The following is a 26,218-nucleotide window of genomic DNA, read 5'->3' as shown; positions in this document are numbered from 1 at the left end:
AATAAGATCATATAAACAATATTTGATGCAAAATGATATCCGCATAAAACACTAAAAGATAAATACAGGAAGTACAAAGCTTTGAAGTAGAATAACACAATAAACTGCAAAAATACAAAGTAGAACACCCATACCCACGGGTGATACCTTCCAAGACCTACTGCGAATGGTTTGCTTACTTGCACACCTGTGATAGTTTAATTGATAAATTACACACAATAAGACATTATCAATATTAAATCATTATAAAATACATTGTTCATAATTAGTATAGTTTCTCTCAAATGAACGTGTCTTAGACGTTGTAGCTTAACCCTCAAAGGACGATGGAGCAATAAAAAAAATATCTTGTACACATACACAGTTTAAATGTGCTTTCACATTGTATTTTTACATTTATTTCGTAATTTTCTATTGTGGGCACTCACTGGCTTTGCCATTCTTCATTGTTTTCACTGATGGTGAAGCACTACATTGCCATCACTACATGTAATTTGGAGCTATTATGAAGGAAAATTAAGGATTATTTTCACAACACTGTGCCTGAAGTGAAGTTGTTTCTTTTAACAAAGCTTGTTTTTAGTTGATTTAAGGTGGGTTTTAAAGTATTTAATTTTTTTTTTTTTTTTTTACAGGGGAATTGTGTAACCTCATTACTTTGGATGTAGCTCACAATCAGCTTGAACATCTTCCAAAAGAGATTGGAAACTGCACACAAATTACTAATCTTGATTTACAGCACAATGAACTTCTCGATTTGCCGGATACTATAGGTAGGTATTTATAGAAGTTAAATTGTTGCTAATATGCATGCAGTAAATTAATATGTTTGAAATAATGGGAAAATTGCTGTTTTCATTCTTAAATTTTATTATTGAGACAAAATATTTTGCAAATCTTCTATAAGCAAATTTTCATGCTAACATTATGTGGTTGACATGATTTTATTTTAGTTTTAGTGTTTTTAGTTTTGTCAAATTGGACAAGATAACTTTCTTCACACTTTCAGCTTCTAAAGGTACATTATAGGACTGGTTAATAGAGTGAATTTATGAATACTGACAATAAAAAGCTGTCACTAAACTAATTTTGTGCATGGCAGGATGTACGTTGCAAGGTCTTACCTACTGTGTGCTGTCAGGAGCAATGCCTTTTATTTAAAAAAAAAAAAAAATCACAAAAAAAATAAATCTGTAGCATTCAATCATGTGCTTCACTTCATCCAGTCCTCATTCTTCATTCAAAACAAAAGCAGTCTACCAGGATGAGAAAACATGAGCGCTTATAGTGAACCCAAGTTTAAAAAAAAAAAAAAAAAGGGAAATGAAGACAAGAATGTATCTAATCAAGATGCAGTGTTGATCATATGGCTTGCCCTCATGGTCAAAGTAATTTCCCAGAGGAACAATGCTTAAGTATTCGCTAGTACAACTCCATATGATAAAGAATCATGCAGATGAAATGACATAACTAACATATTACATACGTTATGTTGAAAGGGGTATAAAACATTCATTTTTGTTTTTTTAATAGTAAATAATGCAGCTTCATCTTTTATTGGAAATTTAAAATGTGCAATAGTTCTAATAACTTTTTATGTACATATTAGATTTAGTTTATACTTCTGATATTTTCTGTTTGATCAAAATTCAGAGTTTAAATGTGCATTATATTAAAATGTTCCATAAATGTTAAATATTGTTTTTGTTTCCCATCTTATGTCATTAAATTATGTGTAACACATTGATATTAGGTTTGTGCAGCTTTGTTTTTCTGTTTAAGATGTAATCTTTAAGTATATCATGCAGTATATGTTTAGATATCTGGGTGCCATGACAACTAAACATGGTTAAATAAGTATCATTTTTAAACAGGTTTGTTAAATTTTTTACATGTGTTCAATTATTACAATACTTTTTGAGGTTATGTTGCTAACTTGTATTTCAGGACAAATTTGTAAATTAATATTTTAGTGTTAGTTATGGCTTAAGTTAGAGTAATTAAACACTGAAAGGCATGAAATCTTTTGTATTTGGTTATACCTAGAAATAAACATATCTGGTCTGTCTTAGGAATCGAAAATATTACTAAAAGCTTCACAAAAATATCATTTTATTTGCCAGTAGCTTTAAACAGTCTAAAAATTGCATTCTTGTGTATCACATTAAGACTAAGGATTAATTTTAATATGTACAGTATATAAAAATCATCAAGTTTAGTATGTCTGTCATCTTGCTCTGAAGATGGGCATGTGTTGGTCTTTAATTGTATTGAAATGCTGTATGCATGCAGACTTGCAGCAAAAAGTTTTAGCATTCATGAATAGCTTAGCAAATGCAAATCCTTTAAAAGAGACTCTGATCTCTTTCGGAGAAACTTACAGTGCATCCGGAAAGTATTCACAGCGCATCACTTTTTCCACATTTTGTTATGTTACAGCCTTATTCCAAAATGGATTAAATTCATTTTTTTCCTCAGAATTCTACACACAACACCCCATAATGACAACGTGAAAAAAGTTTACTTGAGATTTTTGCAAATTTATTAAAAATAAAAAAACTGAGAAAGCACATGTACATAAGTATTCACAGCCTTTGCCATGAAGCTCAAAATTGAGCTCAGATGCATCCTGTTTCCCCGGATCATCCTTGAGATGTTTCTGCAGCTTAATTGGAGTCCACCTGTGGTAAATTCAGTTGATTTGGAAAGGCACACACCTGTCTATATAATGTCCCACAGTTGACAGTTCATGTCAGAGCACAAACCAAGCATGAAGTCAAAGGAATTGTCTGTAGACCTCCGAGACAGGATTGTCTCGAGGCACAAATCTGGGGAAGGTTACAGAAAAATTTCTGCTGCTTTGAAGGTCCTAATGAGCACAGTGGCCTCCATCATCCGTAAGTGGAAGAAGTTCAAAACCACCAGGACTCGTCCTAGAGCTGGCCGGCCATCTAAACTGAGCGATCGGGGGAGAAGGGCCTTAGTCAGGGAGGTGACCAAGAACCCGATGGTCACTCTGTTAGAGCTCCAGAGGTCCTCTGTGGAGAGAGGAGAACCTTCCAGAAGGACAACCATCTCTGCAGCAATCCACCAATCAGGCCTGTATGGTAGAGTGGCCAGACGGAAGCCACTCCTTAGTAAAAGGCACATGGCAGCCCGCCTGGAGTTTGCCAAAAGGCACCTGAAGGAATGTCAGACCATGAGAAAGAAAATTCTCTGGTCTGATGAGACAAAGATTGAACTCTTTGGTGTGAATGCCAGGCGTCACGTTTGGAGGAAACCAGGCACCGCTCATCACCAGGCCAATACCACCCCTACAGTGAAGCATGGTGGTGGCAGCATCATGCTGTGGGGATGTTTTTCAGCGGCAGGGACTGGGAGACTAGTCAGGATAAAAGGAAAGATGACTGCAGCAATGTACAGAGACATCCTGGATGAAAACCTGCTCCAGAGCGCTCTTGACCTCAGACTGGGGCAACGGTTCAACTTTCAGCAGGACAATGACCCTAAGCACACAGCCAAGATATGAAAGGAGTCGCTTCAGGCCAACTCTATGAATGTCCTTGAGTGGCCCAGCCAGAGCCCAGACTTGAATCCGATTGAACATCTCTGGAGAGATCTTAAAATGGCTGTGTACCGACGCTTCCCATTCAACCTGATGGAGCTTGAGAGGTGCTGCAAAGAGGAATGGGCGAAACTGGCCAAGGATAGGTATGCCAAGCTTGTGGCATCATATTCAAAAAGACTTGAGGCTGTAATTGCTGCCAAAGGTGCATCGACAAAGTATTGAGCAAAAGCTGTGAATACTTATGTACATGGGATTTCTCAGTTTTTTTTATTTTTAATAAAATTTGCAAAAACCTGAAGTAAACTTTTTTCACGTAGTCATTATGGGGTGTTGTGTGTAGAATTCTGAGGAAAAAAATGAATTTAATCCATTTTGGCATAAGGCTGTAACATAACAAAATGTGGAAAAAGTGATGCGCTGTGAATACTTTCCGGATGCACTGTATTTACTGTACTGTGGCATTAATAGAGTATTGCTAAATAATACACTCCTAACAACCACAGTATTACTCAAACTTGTTGTAAATCAGCATAAAAGCAGAAGTTTGGTGTGTTCCTTTCATGCCAACAGTTAAAGAAAAATCTGAACAAGAAGGAACCTGAAAGTAAATACAATGAACATTTTTGTCCTTGGCCAGCAAATGTATATTTTTCACTGTTTAATTTTTGCTATAGACTCTACCAGATAACTTTAAAGGATTAGGTTAAAAAATAATAAATTTCATACTAGCTTTCATGCCCTGAGAAATTTCTGTAGGCACAAGGAATCAGTCTTTAGTTCAAGTTTTTAATTTTATGAACTAGGCACAAGACGTTTACAGCAAGTCGATGATCCATAGTTGTAGTCTTCAAACAGGTTGGCACATTCTCCTTGAAAAGTCAATTCATTCCACAGCACACAAACATTGCCCACAATTTTTGTTGTAATGCAGGAACAGAGATACATTTATGAATCGCTATTTCAAAACAGTGGGTATACAGTGCATCCGGAAAGTATTCACAGCGCATCACTTTTTCCACATTTTGTTATGTTACAGCCTTATTCAAAAATGGATTAGATTCATTTTTTTCCTCAGAATTCTACACACAACATCTCATAATGACAATGTGAAAAAAGTTTACTTGAGGTTTTTGCAAATTTATTAAAAATAAAAAAACTGAGAAATCACATGTACATAAGTATTCACAGCCTTTGCTTAATACTTTGTCGATGCACCTTTGGCAGCAATTCCAGCAGCAAGTCTTGTTGAATATGATGCCACAAGCTTGGCACACCTATCCTTGGCCAGTTTCGCCCATTCCTCTTTGCAGCACCTTTCAAGCTCCATCAGATTGGATGGGAAGTGTCGGTGCACAGCCATTTTAAGATCTCTCCAGAGATGTTCAATCGGATTCAAGTCTGGGCTCTGGCTGGGCCACTCAAGGACATTCACAGAGTTGTCCTGAAGCCACTCCTTTGATATCTTGGCTGTGTGCTTAGGGTTGTTGTCCTGCTGAAAGTTGAACCGTCGCCCTAGTCTGAGGTCAGCAGCGCTCTGGAGCAGGTTTTTATCCATGATGTCTCTGTACATTGCTGCAGTCATCTTTCCCTTTATCCTGACTAATCTCCCAGTTCCTGCCGCTGAAAAACATCCTCACAGCATGATGCTGCCACCACCATGCTTCACTGTAGGGATGGTATTGGCCTGGTGATGAGTGGTGCCTGGATTCCTCCAAACGTGACGCCTGGCATTCACACCAAAGAGTTCAATCTTTGTCTCATCAGACCAAAGAATTTTCTTTCTCATGGTCTGAGAGTCCTTCAGGTGCCTTTTGGCAAACTCCAGGTGGGCTGCCATGTGCCTTTTAGTAAGGAGTGGCTTCCATCTGGCCACTCTACCATACAGGCCTGATTGGTGGATTGCTGCAGATATGATTATCCTTCTGGAAGGTTCTCCTCTCTCCACAGAGGACCTCTGGAGCTCTGACAGAGTGACCATCGGGTTCTTGGTCACCTCCCTGACTAAGGCCCTTCTCCCCTGATCACTCAGTTTAGATGGCCGGCCAGCTCTAGGAAGAGTCCTGGTGGTTTCGAACTTCTTCCACTTACGGATGATAGAGGCCACTGTGCTCATTGGGACCTTCAAAGCAGCAGAAATTTTTCTGTAACCTTCCCCAGATTTGTGCCTCGAGACAACCCTGTCTCGGAGGTCTACAGACAATTCCTTTGACTTCATGCTTGGTTTGTGCTCTGACATGAACTGTCAACTGTGGGACCTTATATAGACAGGTGTATGCCTTTCCAAATCATGTCCAATCAACTGAATTTACCACAGGTGGACTCCAATTAAGCTGCAGAAACATCTCAAGGATGATCAGGAGAAACAGGATGCACCTGAGCTCAATTTTGAGCTTCATGGCAAAGGCTGTGAATACTTGTGCTTTTTCAATTTTTTTATTTTTAATAAATTAGCAAAAATCTCAAGTAAATGTTTTTCATGTTGTCATTATGGGGTGTTGTGTATAGAATTCTGAGGAAAAAAATGAATTTAATCCATTTTGGAATAAGGCTGTAACATAACAAAATGTGGAAAAAGTGATGCGCTGTGAATACTTTCCGGATGCACTGTATATTAAGAAAGTCCAAAATAAAGACGTGGCCTTTGAGAATTTAAGTTCATGGAGTGCCAAACAGTGCAGTAGGAGAAATCAAATCAGGGCTATTGAATAAATTACTTTTTTAAGGAAAACATTGAAAATAGAGAAGAAAAGACCTTGGTCTAGCCTGGCACCACTGAAAGTTTGGATGGGTCAAATTATTTCTCAATTCATGGGAGTATCAAGGTGAGCAGATAAATCTAGGTAGATTAAATTGGGAATAACTAGCGACAGACACCAGGTCAGTCCTGTAGCTAATGGTTTTGTTTTACTGCAGTTGGCCCACACTTTCAAGGTGAGAGATTTCAAACTTGAAGTTTTATTTCAAATATTAAGAGTTGTGTAAAATAGGTTGGTGTTATATTGGTGTGAATATTTTTTACTTCAGATTCTGTATTCAAAACAACTCAACATGGGCACAAAGATCAAACACTGTAGGAGATGTGACTGGTATGTACAGGGTGGGGCAGAAAAAACTCCCACATTTCAAAGGGGGATTGGAAAAAAAATGGTACGAGGTATCACCAAAAACTTATTTCCCAAATGTAGATATAAAAAAGTTTTTTTTTTTATTTTAAGGTTTAAAAATTATATCGTCCAAATGGTGGCCTTGATGGCTGATACACATTTGGAGCCGTTCTTGGACGTTTTCCATCACTGTCGCTAGCATGTCGGTCGAAATTCCTTCAATTTCTTCTTGAATGGCCTCCTTTAGTTGGTCCAAGGACCGAGGACGATGTTTGAAACCTCGGCCTTGAGGTACCCCCACAGAAAAAAAGTCACAAAATGTCACAATGAAGGTCAGTATGCAAAATTCGCCTCACAGTTCTTTCTGAAATCCGAAGAGCTGAGGCATGTTTCTATGCTGAATGCACTGGAGACAGCTCAATCGAAGCCCTCACTGCAGCGATGTTTTCGGGTGTTCTCACATTTTTGGGACGTCCGGGTGGTTTTCTCTTCATTGCATATCCTGTTGCCCTTACTCTTTGAATCCACAGCAAAATCATTTTCTGGTCTGGAACACTTTCATTAGCACGTAAATCGAACCGCGTGCGAAACGCCCTCTTCGTCGCAGTTACAGATTCGCCATTTTTGAAAAAAAAGCCTCGATGCTCACCCGACCACGGCATGGTGACTACTGAAAACTTTATTACTGTACCCTAACTAACGGAACGGACCGCACCCCTCTACCTGCTTTGGGGACCCCACAGTGATTTTTCGAAATGTGGGAGTTATTTCCGCCCCACCCTGTAGGTGCCTTGTCTTTAATTGGATTGTTTTACACAGCTGGTGTCCTTTTTCATGCTAAAACCAGTCATCTTAACTTCCTTGGCATTAACCCCATGACTGACTTGGGGTTGGAATTCTATGTAATTACGGTTAAGCTTGAGTCAGACTGTGAGTGACTTGCAGTGATCTGCTTTACAGTGTTAAGTCCGAATAACTCTCTGGACACTGTTCTGCTGCCAGCTAGTGGATTTCTATTGGTTTTACCACTTTTAGGTAACTTATCAATATTCATGTGTGGGGCATAGCCTTCAGACAAAACACAAAGGCATATAAAAAAGAAGCTGTAAAGGTTCAATTTCAATCTAAAACTGGCCATTAGTTTAGGTCATCAGATGGTGATATGGATAGTGGAACTGATGCATATGGTTGTGGTATAGCTGGTCCATGGTTCAGCAGCAGCAGTCTGTTTTTAAATAAATGAATAGCTGACTTGATCTCTGTGGGTGGGTGTGCTTGCACAGTTGTTGGAGGTTGTTGGGGTGATTTAAGATGGAGCACGCCTGCTCTGAATTGCATCATTGGCTTGCCAAAGTTCACTATCAAGGCACGGAGGAAGATAAAGACAGCTGGCACGGCAGAAAGAATAGAAATGTAGGTGAAAGGAAGAGCAGAAAGAAGGTTAGAAGAATGTTAGAGAACCAGGCAGGAAGATGGAAGAGTGAACCGGTACAAGAGCGAGAGAGGAAGCAGGTAGCCGGAAGGAGAGTCCATTTTGGGTGGGGGTTGCGGGGGGTGTGGCAGATGCTCGGGTGCTTAAGATGGTTACTTCCACTGAGCAATTAGTGCGCTGGAGTGACCTGTGTACCTCTTCTGTGCAGGTCTGGGGAGGCTATGATATGGATTCCTGTCTGTGTCATGGATGGCCGCAGAGACCTGAGCCTTTGAGTGAGGCCCAGATTGGGAGCTCTGCTTGGTGCCATGGGACTGTAGGGACACAGACCTGTAGAAGGAGGGCTGTACCTGTCGGTTGGGCATCTTCACCTCCTGCAAGGTCTGTCTAGGTTAAAGGGAGGAGACGTCAGGCTAGAGATGCACCAGGTCTCGGAGATTTGTAAAGTAACCTCCACTATCATTTGAACTTTTTTTTTTTGGATTATTCGTTTATAATGAATGGAGCACTGCACTTTGAACACTGAATTAGTTGAATTTTAATAAAAGTACTGAATCTTCTATTCATCTACTCTTTGTTTTGCGAGTGTCCTCATTTGCCCAGCTCATACCTTAGTTACATTATAAGCGGGGGTGGGTTCAGGAAGCTCCCAGAAGGGACAGGTAGTGTGTAGCCAATCTGCACTGTCACAACGGCACTATATGACCAAACCACCATGATGTATGCCTTCTGAATTTGAATGCCAGAATGTTTGCCTTCGTACAAGTTGGTTAATACCAAAAAGATTGTGGTGAAGTAGAGTGACAAAGATGTTAGACCCCTAAGCAATGTTTACAATGCAGTTACCTGTCAATTGTATCTTGGGAAATGTGGAAGACACCAAGTCTTGTGCTATAGTAGCCTATACTTGTCACTAGGGGTTCATTAATCGTGCAGATCACGCAATGACATTCTTTACAAGTATGCAAAAAAACACATTTCTACTGTTCTTATTGCAACACTGTATGCTCGTGACTGTTTCAAAACATGACACATGAAGGACATGTACTAAATATGAATCAGTAAAGGTATGGACTTGAAACATACCTGTCCTATTGGATGAATGTTGACATTTTGATATTTACACTTCTTTTCACTTGTTTGAAAAAAAAAAAAAATCAACTCCGGCTTATTTTTCCAGGGATAAACAAAGCTAAGGAATACTACATTTAAAATTAGATTTTGTTTAAATGTTGCTGAACTCTGTGCTTTATAGTGATGGCTGAGAAACATTTTTTTCATGCAGAATGAGAGGAAATAGTTTATCATATAATTTTAATGTCTGCTGTTGTCCTACATTGGTCACCTATCTTGACCATTGAGTCATAACATTTACAGTCGGGCAAAAAAGTATTTAGTCAGCCAGCAATTGTGCAAGTTCTCCCACTTAAAAAGATGAGAGAGGCCTGTAATTTTCATCATAGGTATACCTCAACTATGAGAGACAAAATGAGGGGAAAAAAAATCCAGAAAATCACATTGTCTGATTTTTGAAGAATTTGCAAATTATGGTGGAAAAAAAGTATTTGGTCAATAACAAAAGTTCATCTCAATACTTTGTTATATACCCTTTGTTGGCAATGACAGAGGTCAAACGTTTTTTGTAAGTCTTCACAAGGTTTTCACACACTGTTGCTGGTATTTGGCCCATTCCTCCATGCAGATCTCCTCTAGAGCAGTGATGTTTTGGGGCTGTCACTGGGCAACACGGACTTTCAACTCCCTCCAAAGATTTTCTATGGGGTTGAGATCTGGAGACTGGCTAGGCCACTCCAGGACCTTGAAATGTTTCTTACGAAGCCACTCCTTCGTTACCCGGGCGGTGTGTTTGGGATCATTGTCATGCTGAAAGACCCAGCCAGCGTTTCATCTTCAATGCCCTTGCTGATGGAAGAAGGTTTTCACTCAAAATCTGACGATACATGGCCCCATTCATTCTTTCCTTTACACGGATCAGTTGTCCTGGTCCCTTTGCAGAAAAACAGCCCCAAAGCATGATGTTTCCACCCCCATGCTTTACAGTAGGTATGGTGTTCTTTGGATGCAACTCAGCATTCTTTCTCCTCCAAACATGACGAGTAGAGTTCTTACCAGAAAGTTCTATTTTGGTTTCATCCTGACCATATGACATTCTCCCAATCCTCTTCTGGATCATCCAAATGCTCTCTAGCAAACTTCAGACGGGCCTGCACATGTACTGGCTTAAGCAGGGGGACACGTCTGCCACTGCAGGATTTGAGTCCCTGGCGGCGTAGTGTGTTACTGATGGTAGCCTTTGTTACTTTGGTCCCAGTTCTCTGCAGGTCATTCACTAGGTCCCCCCGTGTGGTTCTGGAGTTTTTGCTCACCGTTCTTGTGATCATTTTGAACCCATGGGGTGAGATCTTCCGTGGAGCCCCAGATCGAGGGAGATTATCAGTGGTCTTGTATGTCTTCCATTTTCTAATAATTGCTCCCACAGTTGATTTCTTCACACCAAGCTGCTTACCTATTGCAGATTCAGTCTTCCCAGCCTGGTGCAGGTCTACAATTTTGTTTCTGGTGTCCTTTGACAGCTCTTTGGTCTTGGCCATAGTGGAGTTTGGAGTCTGACTGTTTGAGGTTGTGGACAGGTGTCTTTTATATTGATAACGAATTCAAACAGGTGCCATTAATACAGGTAACGAGTGGAGAACAGAGGAGCCTCTTACAGAAGTTGTTACAGGTCTGTGAGAGCCAGAAATCTTGCTTGTTTGTAGGTGACCAAATACTTATTTTCCACCATAATTTGCAAATAAATTCTTTAAAAATCAGACAATGTGATTTTCTGGATTTTTTTTCTCATTTTGTCTATCATAGTTGAGGTACAGTAATCCCTCCTCCATCGTGAGGGTTGCGTTCCAGAGCCACCCGCGAAATAAGAAAATCCGCGAAGTAGAAACCATATGTTTATATGGTTATTTTTATATATTTTAAGCCCTTATAAACTCTCCCACACTATTATAAACATTTCATGCACAATTATACAGCATAAACCCTTTGTATTCTCTTAGATATTAGGTAAGATTCATTGAAATTATGAATGTAAACACAGTTTACATACAGTAAAACCTAAATATTATTTTAAAGATATCGAGCGTCTCCGATATCACATATGCTACAGCCATTACGACAGACAGGCCACCAGCAATAAATACGTACAATGCAAGAAAAATTGTATACAGTAAAATGTGTGTACAGTGACACTAAACTATGTACATGTAATAAAGTACTGTAAATAATTAATTATGGTTACTCATCAACAATGACACGACGACTTGTCAGATAACGATGAGTTTAATTTTACTGCACAACAAAGGATAGCGTTACAGCTCTTCTAAAGGAGCCTCTTCAGGCGACTGTTTAGCACTGCCGTTGTTCTTCTTCCAGCACTCTGGAAATCCAAATCCTTAAAGAAGATTCCATCCAGACTACTGCCTTATCACGTCCACTTGCAACTCGTTTTGCGCCCTGGTTAAAGGACACTGCGGCCGTAGATCTTATATGCTTTTCCTCCTTTTTAAATAAAAAGAATCGTGGACTCATTGATGCTGTAATGGTGTCCTGCAGCGGTGTAGCTGTTTCCTTCCTTCAACATATCCAAAACTTTTACCTTTTCTGCAATCATTTGCATCTTCTGTTGGCGCTTGGACACGGCTCCTGAAGCAGTAGCAGGGGCACATTAATGCTGAATGAGTGAGATTAGACTTCCTGGTTAATGCAGCACTCCGTTGCTGAGCCAATCAGCAGCACACAGGAACTTAACTGCATGCTCTGATTGGGTAGCTTCTCAGCCATCCGCCAATAGCATCTCTTGTATGAAATCAACAGGGCAAACCAACTGAGGAAGCAAGTACCAGAAGTAAAAAGACCCATTGTCCGCAGAAACCCGCGAAGCAGTGAAAAATCCGCGTTATATATTTAGATATGCTTACATATAAAATCCGCGATAGAGTGAAGCCGCGAAAGACGAAGCGCGATATAGCGAGGGATTACTGTATACCTATGATGAAAATTACAGGCCTCTCTCATCTTTTTAAGTTGGATAACTTGCACAATTGGTGGCTGACTAAATATTTTTTTGCCCCACTGTAAGTAAATGACAGTAAGTCCCCTACATAAGAACGAGTTCCATACTGCGAGTGTGTTAACAAGTCCACTTTGTTTTGTAAGTCAAGCAAAGTTAGCCTAGGCATCCAACAAACACAACTCCTATATAAAACTTGTACGGCTATTTGTACATAAGAAAAGATAATATTTGTATTTTATTACAGATTTGTTGTTTGTTTTAACAATAAACAAAAGGTAATTTTTTTCCCCATTATTTTCAGTCGGCTGATATTGCTGTTTAAGCTGTCAGGTAGCTTACATATACAGACCTAACCTACCTCTTGACTTGTATCAAAAAGTAAAGTGAAACCGAAAGTGTAACCCCCCCAATTATTCTCAGCTGATCTTGGTACAGTAGACTTGTATACCACTAACGAACGAGCCCACATGATTGTCTTGAAAGCCACTTCCAGTCACCACACACAAAGTGAGCAATTGGATATGTACAGTACAGTCCCTCTTAACCAGCCACCTCAGGACTGGACCCATGGCCGGTTGCCATTTTGGCCGGTTAATCCAACGCATACCTATTTTCATGTAGAAAATTTCTAAGGTATGTACTGTACCTCTTCATCCACAAGGCTTCATCCATGATTTCGCACACAGGCTTTTTTATCTTACAACGACTGGACAGTGTGGTGTAGCGGGTCCACAGCTCAAGTCAAAAAGGGCACTTATTAAATAAATAATCAGCGCACTCGTGGCTTAGCGAGTATGTGTGGCCGATCTGTTCCCAGGGAATTTGTGATGCGGGCAATCCTAGCTTAAGTGCACAGGTGAGGAGTCGTCCGCATCCATAATTGTTCCCGGGAACTGCTAATTGCCACATCTGATCCACGTCCCCATGATAAATAGAAGCACGAGGTGGCTAGGGGGAGAACAGGAAAGAACGGGAGGTTAATGGAGAAGGAAGCAGATAGAGGACAGCTGGTCCAGGAGAGAGAGCGAGCAGATTCAATGGAGCAAAGGCAGGCAGCTGGGAGGTGAGCCCCTGCTGATGAGTGTTTGGCCGACACTCTGGGGCTGAAGAAAGCGGTCATTGGAGCTGGAGTAACTGGTATTGAAGACGACTGGCCGTTGAAAGGCAGTGGCAGTCATGGAGGCTTTGAGCTGGTTTAGCTCCAGCTTGAGCGCCCTGGCCGCTGGGGAAACAACCCAAGTCTCTGTCTGGATGGAGCCTGACTTAGCCAGGGATCGGAGGGCTACCGGACCAGTGTGGAAGGCAGTTGCACCTGCAGGTAGGGTGACTCCCCTGTTGCAAAGCCCAGTGGGAGAAGCAGGGGAGCCGCCAAGTAGAAAGAAGGCACTGTAGAAAATTCATAAAGGAATATGTAAACGGAAATCACTCTGAGCGTAGGAGCTCTCTCACCTTCCAGGAAAGAAGTGCCATACATATAATATAAAGAAGAACTCGGGATTAAAAAATTTTTAATTTTATTTTAACAGACCGGTTAATCCGTTGGCCAGTTAATGCGAGGCCAGTTAAGTACAGTACTGTATATATCAATACCTACTGCTCATCACTTTAATTTTGATGTCTGGTAAGTGTTTGCAATGAAGATTCATGGAAGGTTTTGAAGTAAGGACAAAAAAAAGGTATCACAAAAAGTACTTCTAGTGCTAACTCCAGTATTAGTGCATCAAAATAAAAACCCTTGCTAAGCCTGTGTTACTCCTAATGGGATGCTCATATCTGAAGATCATGTATTAGTGTCGATTAGGTCAAATTGATGAGAACAAGCTGTTCGAGATCCGACTGAAGGTCTCTATTGCGCCTGTGCTCCACCACACCTGGTTTTGTGTGGCATGTTAATGTGGTTCTTCAAGTGAAGAAGAACTTAGCCTTAAAAAGTTTCTAATTGTGTCCCTGTGTTGTTGTTGAACACACTTAATTCCGAACATCTTGGTTTAAAATAAAGCACGTTAACTAAATGTAAACAGAGATACAGCCAGAAGCAGAACCACTTCAGAGGATGCATGCACATGACTGAGAATTTAAACAATAGCAGCATGGGTTTTGTACTCCACCAAGTGCCAGCCATCAAACTAACTTGCGCGCTGCTGTGAAATTTTGAAGATACGGTACAATTTACATTTTTCACTTATTTAAATTTTTAATTTATTGTACATGTTCGCATCTTTGAAAGTTTGTAACTTGAAGGTTCATTTATAGGTAACTTACATTTCTACATACTTAGTTTTTTTTGTTTTTTTTTTTTTTTTTTTTTGTATGAGATGATGATTTCAGTCATTTACTGATTTACTTCAGTCACCTTACAGTTTTAAAATCTTTTTGTATTTTAGTCCCAGTATTTACGTTTTCTGCCCCTGGACTTCCTAATGAAGTATTCATTTGGTACTTGTATAAAGCCAAAAGATGGAATCAATACCAAGTATGAGTATCTAGGTGGAGTAGTTTTGGTGCATCCCTAAAAAAATGATTTGATTTTTTTAATTTCCTGTAAATGTGTATGATTTGACGCAGGTATTCTTTTTGTCTTTGATTAGACACTTACTTTCATTTGGTCAACTTGGAACTGTAAATGAATGTAATGAATTAAAATGTTATGCATATTTATTGATCTGTGATGATATAATACAAAGTTTCATTTTTATTTCAGGTAATTTATGCAGTCTTAATAGGTTGGGTCTGCGGTACAACAGGTTGTCGGCAATCCCTAAATCATTATCAAAGTGCAGAGAATTGGAAGAGTTAAATCTTGAGAACAATAATATTTCTATGTTACCTGAGGTAAGAGACTATTTATGATGGATGGGATTATAAATATGTGTGTCAAAGATACCAGAACTTTTGGTACCAGTTGATATGTAATGTTCTAAAAACACAAAGTTTCAAGCTTTTTCCTCGGTATTAGTAGTACTGAAAAGAAGTCAGATTACTTCAGAAGGCAAAGTAATATGTAAGAAAAATCTGAATAACAACTGCATAGAAAAGTTCATCATGGTGGTGGAATTGTCTTGGTCTCCAAGACAACAGAATTTCATGTGAATGTGAGTATCATGTTTATTAAAAAAAAAAAAAAAGCCAGAACTCACACACACGGTTTCATTATTACTACTTTTATGCCATTATGGAGTTAACTCATAAATAGTTTTATGCATGCTTTGTGAGTGCAATGTGACTGATCAGATGTGTGTTTATTTGTTTTGATTTTTATGTTGTAAGAGTAAACAAAACGACGTAATGAAACTGTTTTTAATACCTTGTTAAATTCAGGAACTAGAAAAGAATGGAGGGCACACATTGATTCTCTTATTATGAAAATATTCACAGATGTGCTTTCAAGCATCCATCAATTTTGGAACTGATTTTTGTACAGATTACGATCGCAAGGGAAACCTTGCATGCATTGTGCCTTGTGCACATAGGGGACTGTGTTCTGGGCTGTGAACAGCTGTAGCAAGTAAAAGTTCAGGTACATTTCTAAATGAAGTGGCTATTTGGCTTTCCTTCGCTGGCGATGAAATGTGCTTCAATTGTAATACCAAAATACAATTTATTTAATGCTTCAACTCGGTATGATTTCAGTTAACAGGATGGGCAAAATTACCTGCTTCATTGGTAAATACTGATATACAAATGCTAAATGTGTCATTCATTTGTTGTTTTTTTTTAAGCAAATCTAATGTCCATTTATATCTCTAAATTGTGAAACTTAGTGAAAGCACATAATGTCAAATATATCTGAAAGGTACATTGGCGAGTGTAATATAGTCAGCCAGTTAAACTGCTGGTCCACTTTGTATTTTATTTCTGAAGTAGTACACAGACTGCTTTTTAAAGTCTGATCAGACATACTATAGAAGATACTTTGGCAACAATACAACAAAAGGGGGTTTTACAGGATTAATGAAATTACATGAACTTAGTGCTGGTCGATATGACCAAAATTCTATATTGCGGTATTTTTCAAAATTATACCGGTTTCACGGTATTGGACGGTATTTTTTCCCCATGCACGAGTGGATGTTAACCACATTTTCCACTGCAATTACTGGCTAAGAATAACCTATTCCACTGTCATGAGAATTGTACATTGTACAAAAAAACATTTTAATGTGCACACAAGTATTAATATAGGCTTGCATGGCCCCGTAAAGTGATTTTCAAGTTTTTCAAGTTTTCAAGGATAGTTTTCAAGGGGGTGGCACTAATGAAGAGAAGGAATCCTATTGCATGACAGATGCAGTCAAAATATAGAGCCTTTTTATTGAACAAATTTTGCAAAAACTTAAACTATGATTTTGACAACATATTTTCAACCACCGAGGCATTTAGACATAGTAAAATATCCAGAGGTGTTTGTTAAAAGTTGTATTGCACTGAACATGTCTTATATAAGGAATAAATAGTAAATATTTTTTGTAAACCAACTACACTTTGTTAATGTTAACAATCTCTGTCCACTGACATGATAAAGTGACTTTTTAAACAACTTTACCATCATTAAACTGCATAATATTTAAACTAATAAATAACAACAACACAATAAATAATAGTGCAACTTCCAGTACTAACACTATTACTTCCAAGGCTTCAAAGCCCAGGTGCATTACACAGTATTCATTAAATTAAAATAAAATTTAAACAAGTTCAACTTGGTGATGACATCTTTACCAACTGAACCATTTGTGGTATAGCCCTACAGAAGCGTATTAGGGCCACAGTGAAGAGAAAAAAACTATATGTCGAGATTAAAGTCGACATTTCCACTTTATTCTCAGTTTATTTTGTCATTAAAATAGAATGTCGTAAACTAAATTTCATCCTAAAATCAATGTTTGTTTTACTAGATTTTCTCAAATCCCATCATAAGTTAATGTAGCACATCAAATGCTTTTGTGTTAAGTGTTCCCCGACCCAGTTGTTAATCGTTGTATGCTCGTTTTAAACTGACTTCCTTTACACTAAGAGAATGCACCGGCAGTGATCACCGCACAGAATATTCACTTCATGATATTCCTTCTCTCTGAAAAAGTAGAATTCTAAGATAAGTTTTCATGATGAAATTCATTAAAGCGGGTATTAAACATGCAGGGTAGTGCTGCTCCCTCGCAGTAAGGGGTCCCCAGGTGTATGTTCAGTGCAGAGAACTTTATGGCAGGTGTGACGAGGCTCCAAAAAACTGGATGTATGAATGGGCATCACACAGGTTTAACTTAAACAGTGTGTAAATATTGGGTTTGTGATCTCGTGGTCGGATACACAAACACAGAATTCAATTCATGTTCTTCTCAGGGGGCTTTCTTTATTGCATGCGTGCGGTCTCTGTCTGATGTACCAAACCTGCAGTTCCTATCTTTCCTTTTTCTTTCTCCACATAACCAATCACCACACAATAAACGTCTTTGTGAAATTAAACGTAGTTATAAACTTAGACCATGGAGTGTTCAGAACTTTAAAAAAAAAAAATCTTTGTTATACATGTTTAATCATGCCATCCATTCAGGGTTGTGCCCATCCCAGTAAGCATTGTGTGTGAGGCAGGAGCAAATCCTAAACGTGGTGCCAGCACATCGCAGGGTGAATATGAGCAATACATACACTAGCAGGGTTAATATAGCATAACAAAACCCCACATCCTACATGACTTTGAAAGGAAACTGAAGCATGCCAAGTAAACCCACCAGAAAAACATGCAAATTCAAAGCAAGGAACAACCGGGACCCCATTACTGCAAGGCACCAGTGCAACCTCCACGGCACCAGTGCAACCTCCACGGCACCGTGCCCCCACATGATTAATACATGCTTTAATGCATTTCATCATGAAAATTATATCAAGTATTTATCTTAGCCTTCTGTATGTATGTATTCTGCGTGCTGCCTGCACCTTCTCTTAGTGCAAGAGGAAGTCAGTTTAAGACACTTAAAACAAAGCATTTAATGTGCTACATAACTTATGACGGGGTTTGAGAAAATCTAGTAAATTAAATATTCATTTTAAGATGTTTAGTTTATGATGCTCTACTTTAATAACAAATTATGAGAATAAAGTCAACATGTCGACTTTATTCTCGTTTTAGCATCGAGATTAAAGTGGAAATGTTGAGAATAAAGTCAACATGTCGTCACACTATTCACAGTACCCAGGTACATTACACAGTATTGTACAGTACATTTGGCTTGCAGTGTTATCCAGTAGTATAGAACTAGTATTCACACATTTGAACATAATGGTCCACATCTGACCTTTTAAATCCAAAGTATCTCAAGAAAACAGACGTGACTACTTTTTCCAGCAAAAGTTCTTCTGTGTCATCATTTTCAACTTTATCTTCTGCTACAGCTTCAGTTTTGGAATGTTCTCTGTCCATTTTCACTGCGCAATTCCTCCACTACCGCATGTACTCCATTGCACGCCAGTTTAGCTGTGTAGCAGTGAAAAAGAGCCCCCGCACAACACCGATGTAGCAGTGAAAAAGGTCCCCCTTAAACAGTTTCCTGCAGCGCCACGTTCCGAATGTTGTTTAGGCAATTTAAGCCGGTGTTGTGGTATAAGAAAAATACATATCGTAACAAAAATTAATAAAATCCATCTATCCATCTATCCATCTATCCATCCATCCATCCATCCATCCATACCGGTTTTCGGTATACCGCCCAGCACTACATGAACTAATGGATTAAAGTAAAACTGTCTATTTGATTTCATGCAGGAAATTAAAATGTGGACAAATTAAAAAAAAAAAAAAAAAATAAGGGGGGGAATGGGAGGATTTGGAAAATTTAAAGTTCCACGATGTAATGACATTTGAAAATTGAATCAATTTAACTTATCTGTTACTCTTATTTTAAACCAGCTAATGATGTAAATTTCGATCTGTACAACAGAAAATGTTACTAACCCAACAGAGGTATTACTTGACAAACCAGATTTTGAAAGTATGTTACAAAAGTAGCTTTAAAGAGTTTGTTTAAATTTAAATCCTGAATTATCTTGGAACTCACTAATTTAGCATTACAAATATTATGTTTGAATTTCTGTTTAGTAAGCTTTATTTTTTCTATTACTGGACAGAGCGTGTTAAAGAATAAATTTGTAATGTGCTCATGGTAGGATAAATTAGGTATTCCATGTCCATATCATAAATTCAATGTCTATATGTCTGTCCGCTTTTCACGAGAGAACTGCTTAACGGATTTAGATTGAGGGTTTTTTTTATAATTTGCTGAGGTTTTTTTTTTTATAATTTGCTTGAACATTCCCGTTGATTTTGCAACTTCTCTCATTGTGCTATGTATCATAGTTCATTTGCTGCACCGATTTTATTTGCGCAAATCCAAGAAAGACGCGGGATATGCGGCCATCCTCACTCACTCACGCACTAGCCTTGGGGCATGTACAACCCCAGTTCCAATGAAGTTGGGACGTTGTGTAAAACGTAAATAAAAACAGAATACAATGATTTGCAAATCCTTTTCAACCTATATTCAATTGAATACAGTACAAAGACAAGATATCGAATGTTTAAACTGATAAACTTTATTGTTTTGCAAATCTTCACTCATTTTGAATTTGAATTAGGGTTGTACCTTACCACTGCTTAACTAATGAACGAGAGAACTACTTAATTTAGATCGGGTTTTTTTCTATAATTTGCTTGAACATTCTGGTTTATTTAGCAACTTCTGTCATTGCGCTAAGAATCATAGTTCACTTGCAGGAGCGATCTATTAGCGCTAATCCGAGACAGAAGCTGTGGGCTAAGGGGAGGGGGAAGTGTGACGTCAGGAGTAGGGAGCCGGGCAGGGCCCTTCTCACTGTCATTTTTCACTACTATGTGGGCAGAGCCACTGGGCATGGCTAGTCCTTTATAAACCCTGTGCTGAAATCCCCTTAAGATTATAAAGTTTCCCCCAATTGTTGTTACACTGGTGGAATCCTTATGTCCATCACACATTAAAATTCAAACCCTGCATTGTAATATGATAATTTAATAAATTCCAATACTAGTTTACTTGAATGATAGTTGGGTAACTTCGTGATTGTGTTATAAGTATTTTAAAGCAGCTATTACTATTGTGGCAGTGTGGTGTAGTTTTTAGTAGGTAGCATGTAGCGCAATGGGTAAAGCGTTGGACTTCAGATGCTGCTACTGACACTGTGTGACCACGAGCATGTCACTTCACCTGTCTGTGCTCCGACTGGAAAAATAAAAAGTAATGGGACCAGTTGATTCTCAAATGTTGCAGATCACCTTGGAGAAAAGTGTTGGCCAAATAAATAAATGTATTTATGTATTTTTTTTTATAGAAAAAGGCTCACAGTATTGTTCACATTAATAGTGGAGGTATTTTTAATAAGTGGGTGAATGATATTTCTGTTTTGCAATTGTATCAAAAGGTATCAAGCATTGTGAAGTTTCTCTTGTATTAGTGTTAAATACTAGAATTCTGGTATTGTGAATATACATACATACGCACACACACAATGAGTTCTGTAAAATTCTGTTTATAACCACCCCACAGATTTTATACTAATATACTATAAATTTGACATATCATTTAAGACATCTACTTTGTGCAGGACAAAGTAGCTTTAGAATAAATAGGCAGAATATTTCAGTTTTTATGGACTTTCTCAAGTCCAGTGGGAATTACCTTGGATTAATGTAATTTAATTTGTTAATGCTGTAAAACCTTTATCTATTCCTGTTACACAGAGACAATATTTTCACTATCACTGTTCACTTGCTGCCATTTTTATGTTGGAGTTTTATATACAAATAACATGAAAGCAGCAAATTTGCATTCCTTTTTTCATATATTTGACATAAGCTTTATGGTTGATATGCATTTTCAGCCTTTACTCACTTTCATAAACAACATGCTGTGCAGTCTCAACTTTTATTTACTACAAAGATAAAAAAAGCCCATTAAGACCAAGTTTATATAAATCCATTTTAAATGCATAAACAATGTTCAATTTATAGTGCATCATGACTTAAATTATAATAATTCACATGCTGTAGTTAAGGTGGTTGAAATACCTAAATTCAGGATTAACATTTTTATTTCTAATGCAATTCCTATTCTAAATGCGCAGAAGTCTTTTATTCCAATCATATGTTCATTTTCTGGGGAAATGTATTTCTAATTTTGGAATATAAATCTAAACAGCTTAACAAAGCAGGGTTAATTCACTTTGTTTTGCACACCATATTCAGTAGCCCATCTCAGTATTATGCATAAGGTTTTAATCATTGTAGTGGTGTAAAGACAGGTTACAAAAAGTATGTTATAAAACCATAGTATGTTCCTGGAAATCATCTAACTTAAATTCACACAGCAAATTTATATTACAGTGTAAATTCTCAAAACCTAACATTTCTTCCAGCTCATTTGTTGTATGGTAAATTTTGCATAGCTTTGTACTGTAATCGCATAGATTGGCATTTTTTTTCCATTTTATCATCTTACTTTTCTTGCAACGAATGGGTTTTGTTAATGTTACAATCAAATAAGCTTTGTGTTTAATAGACTTCTCCAGCATGTCACATTTGCTGTTTCACCATATTGGAACAGTCTAAATTGCAGTGTCTGTGTCAAGGATGTGTTTAAATCACATTGGTATTGGCGTGACAGGAATGACCAGCTCCTTTCCTATTTTATGGAAAATTATTGTGCTTGCAACCATATACAAAGATGGAACGTTTACAGAACGTTTTGAGTTTTTATTACGGAACAAATGATGATGCAGCAAAAGGGAAATGGATTTCATCTTATTTAGGCCAGGGCTTTACTGAAGGTTGAAGTGATTGCCTATATTTTCTGCCACTTGACTTCTTAAATTAAGTTTAATTTTTAGGTCCAATTGACTCCAAATACTACAATTAAATGAGAAGTGACGCAGAGTTAGGTTTTACTCTTTAGAAAATCTCAATCTACTCTGGTAATTATTTAAGTTTGTACTTCAAAACTTGAAAGTATAACAAAAAATGAGCATATGGTGAAACTGAAGGAATTTTTGTGTGTATAATATGTATTGCATTAGAATATGCAGACGGTATAGAAAAGAATGACCCATCTTTAATATCTATTTACTCAATGCAACTTATAACAGCCAAGTGAAAGATATAATAGCAAAAGTTCAGAAACAAATAAAAAAACAAAATCACTGAGAGGCTACTAAGAGGCCTATTGCAACACTGAAGCAGTTACAGGAACTTTTGGCAGAGTGGTCATTGTGTAAATGTGACAACAATATCACAAATACTACACCAATGTGGCTTATATGGGAGGGTTGCAAGGAAGAAGCCCCTCCTCAAGAAAGGCCACATCAAATCTGAATTGAGCTTTGTCAAAACGTACCTTGCAGATTCTGAGGCCAAATGGAAAAAGGTGACATGGTCCAGTGAGGCCAAAATTGATCTGTTTGGACTCCACGCCAAACTGTATATCAGATGGAAAGCCAGTACAGTTTACCATCCAAAGAACATCACGCCTGCAGTAAAGCATGGAGGTGGTAGCATCAGGTTGTTGGTGTGTTTCTCTGCAGCAGGGACTGTGGCACTTCTCAAGATAGAAGGAAAAATGGATGGGGCAAAATACCCTCAAATTCTTGAGGAAAACCTGCTGCCGTCTGCCAGAAAGTTGTCAATGGGGAAATAGGTTCACCTTCCAACATGACCCAAAGCACACAGCAAAAGTTGATCACACAATGGCTGAATGAGAGAAAGATGAATATCTGTGTGGCCAAGTCATAGTCCAGACTTGAACCCTACTGAAAATCTGTGGAATGACTCGAAGATTGCAATCCACCAATAGTAACTATCCAATTTTACTAAGCTTGAACAGTTTGGTAATGAAGAGTATACAAATATTACACATTCAAGATGTGCCAAGTTGTTGAAGAATCCCAACAGACTGGACTCAATGGCTGTAATCGAAGCAAAAGGTGGTTCTACAAAGTACTGACTCAGTGTGGGTGATCCTTTCACCATCTCAGTGATTATTTTATTTTTCTGAACTATTGTTATTACATCTTTCACTTGGGTCTTAAAAGTTGCATCGAGTAAATACAGCTGAAAAAATATTTTTTGTGTGTATCTTCATTTCAGGCTGCAAAGTAACAATGTGAGGATTTTGAAGGGGGATGATTCTTTTCTATACTGACTGTACATGTTGATCCTGAACTTGGAGATTTCATCTACTACTTTAACCAACTAGCAAAATACTACAGCCTAGCCGATATGAATTTCTAGCGAGATGATATAATTAACAAGACTTGTTTAAAATCAGGTAATATTTGCCCCGGGCAAAAATCTGGCAGTCTTTAATTGCTGAAGGAGCAATCAAGCCAGTGATAAGAAAAGGCAGGGCACCTTTTGCTTGGCCAGCATTTTTTTTTTTTTTTTTTGGTAAATGAAAACTGCTGTTAAAGAAAAATATCCATTTCAACAAGTAAAATGAAAGTAAATTCTAAAACTCGGGAATATGGAGAAAAATTACAACAAAATATTTTGTAGTTTTGATATTCATGACACCTGTCTGCAAAATATGCAAGTGAGTGTAGTTACTGGTAATAATTACAACTGTGGGGGTATAATGTTATCTTAAAGAAAAAAATTTATTTGTTTTTGTGTGTGTGTGTGTGTGTGTGCATGTGCGCGTGACAATCTACTATGTGCTTTCACACAGAGCCCCTACATCAACACATCAGATCATTAATCTCCTTGGCACCATCAACTGGCAAAATACAGCAATCCCAATTTTAAGTAAATTATGCTGCCACCTCCTGTCTAGGAAAATAATATTCTGTATTAACTGCCTAAATTGAAACATCCGCACATCCAGTTAAGTGCAGCAGTTTCAGCAAACAAAAGGCAACCCATTATAACACACAAGCAGAGCTGGCTACCAGCATGTTACATTTGCCCTGGTAAGTATATTCCTAGAAAAATTGTACTTTTCACAGTAGTTTTTAGTAACTACTTACTTTTTACTCAAGTACATTTGTAAGCAAAAAATTTTTACTGTTACATTTATGTCACTGACGTTACTGTTAAAATTAGTTTTATTTTCCTCCTTTTTTCTTCAAGACATTTTTGTACCTCAAAAACAAGTACCAGCTGTTTGCCATCGAGTTGCTTATTTTGTGAATTTCACTGGTTATTTTCAGCTGTCGGTCAGTTTTCTTGTTCTATAACTGAAAGCCTATAGTGAAACCTTGTCACTTTCCTATGAATTATTTGTGGATTTCATTGAAAATAATTGGTTGTCTATCACAGATACTGTTAGTTGTCAGCAAGTCACACCTTTTGTCAAACAAAAAAAGGTGCTCAAAAACAAGCTACAATCTCCTTTGGAAGATATAGTTACGTAGTTTAAAAATTAGAGCTATGGAGGATTTACCAAGTAACTCAAATGACTGTCGTTGACTTTAAACTCTTAGTCTTTGGGGAGAAAAAAGCAAGCAATATTGTTATCTTTGTATGCGGAGAGAGGTAGGAATATCGACATTCAGCAGTATGCACTGCATGTCTGGTTTATAAAAACATTGGCACAAATATTTGCTTTTCTTGTATAGTCTAGTTAGATTTGCAATGTCACAAACTCAGTATTTACCATTTGTAAAAATGAGAAAAGCTTTTAATTTTTAATTTTTTTTTTTTGTAGTAAATTGTTGTTCTTGTTGATGTTTGTATTTTTATCATATAGTAAAAATCTAGCTATCAAATCTGAATAAACCAATGAAATTAAAAGATAATTGAAATTCTTGGTATTGTAATAGCAGCTCAATAACTGATTGTTTTCTACACTCCTGCTTAATTTGTCACACGATAAAAGCATGTATATGCATCTAGGTTCCAAGAGCAAGCAGATAGTATCTTTACAAAATAGGTTTTTTTTTTTTTTGGTTTTGTTTTTAAAGTGCCATTAATAATTTTCTGTAACCCTCCCCAAATGCTCTAATCCATGTAGCATTTAGTTTTAATCAGGTTATTTAATGCAGATGTTTTAATGTGAGTGGTGATGCAGAGCTAGAGTTCCTGTCTCAAAGTGCCGTGACATAAGGTTTGATTGCTGCTAGCCTTGTTATGTTTTTTTTTTTTTATGTAGTTAGCATGCAAATGCCCTCCACCCTCAAACAACACATGTAGTTGGATTGATTGTTTGGGTTGAGTGTGTGTAACTATAGAAGATTACTAGAAATAGGTAATTAAGCAATCACTTTTAAACTGAGAGGGTAATCCTACATGTGATCTGTGGAGTAAATTACACCTTCCCAGGTTAGGTTAACTGGGAGTAATCCATGGGGAAAAGAATGCTAGTGTGTTACAGGGCACAATCATACCCATAACAAAGAAGAGAGTAGATTCAGCAAAAGTGCTTTGGGCAATGCAGTAACAGAAACCTGTAAAGAATTGGTTTGGTTTTTATTCAGTTGTTTACTATAGGTAATACAGGTAGTCCTTAACTTACAACCACATTCTGTTCCAGAGGCTTCAGAGGTTTACCAGATTCAAAGTCAGAGCACAGCAGTACAGTACTCCAGTGAACACTGGTTAAAATGGGATAACTTAGTCACATGCGATCACATTCGCTTACTTTTCTCCCTCATATTGCTTGATCACCTTCATTTTTGTGTCGAAAACAATTGCCTTTTTTTCTATAATTGTAAGACAAATGTAAAAAATGTCAAAACCACTTTAGGTAATAAACTGAGACTGAGATGATTGAGTTATGGCATATGAAGTTGGTGTGGCGAAAACTGTCATTTGCCCATGACACGTTAGCAGTTCTAAATTGACGACTACTTTTATTTATGTATTTATATTATAGTGGTGCGGTGCATTGTTTTCTTTCTTCAGAGCCTTTGGGGCTCAGGTTTCTTTCTTAGCTTTGTAAGTTTGTGTGGGTTGATTGATGTGTGTAAATGTGTTCAGTGAAATTAAGAATTCCTTTCCTGGACTAATTTCT

The 26,218-nt window shown here is 37.8% G+C and overlaps 1 protein-coding gene across 1 annotated transcript in view; it reads left to right on the top strand.

The window, feature by feature from the left end:
* The window catches only part of shoc2 (SHOC2 leucine rich repeat scaffold protein), a 100,731-nt gene that overhangs the window by 55,053 nt on the left and 19,460 nt on the right, over nucleotides 1-26,218 (top strand). Inside the window, exons 3-4 of the mRNA XM_028795838.2 lie at nucleotides 636-773; nucleotides 14,893-15,023. Of these exons, the coding sequence (XP_028651671.1) occupies nucleotides 636-773; nucleotides 14,893-15,023 (269 nt within the window). The remainder of the gene's footprint in view (nucleotides 1-635; nucleotides 774-14,892; nucleotides 15,024-26,218) is intronic.

Source organism: Erpetoichthys calabaricus, chromosome 2, assembly GCF_900747795.2.
Source record: "Erpetoichthys calabaricus chromosome 2, fErpCal1.3, whole genome shotgun sequence".
NCBI classification, from domain to species: domain Eukaryota; kingdom Metazoa; phylum Chordata; class Cladistia; order Polypteriformes; family Polypteridae; genus Erpetoichthys; species Erpetoichthys calabaricus.
The sequence above is the reverse complement of the archived record's forward strand: the minus strand, read 5'-3'. Positions and strand labels throughout refer to the sequence as shown.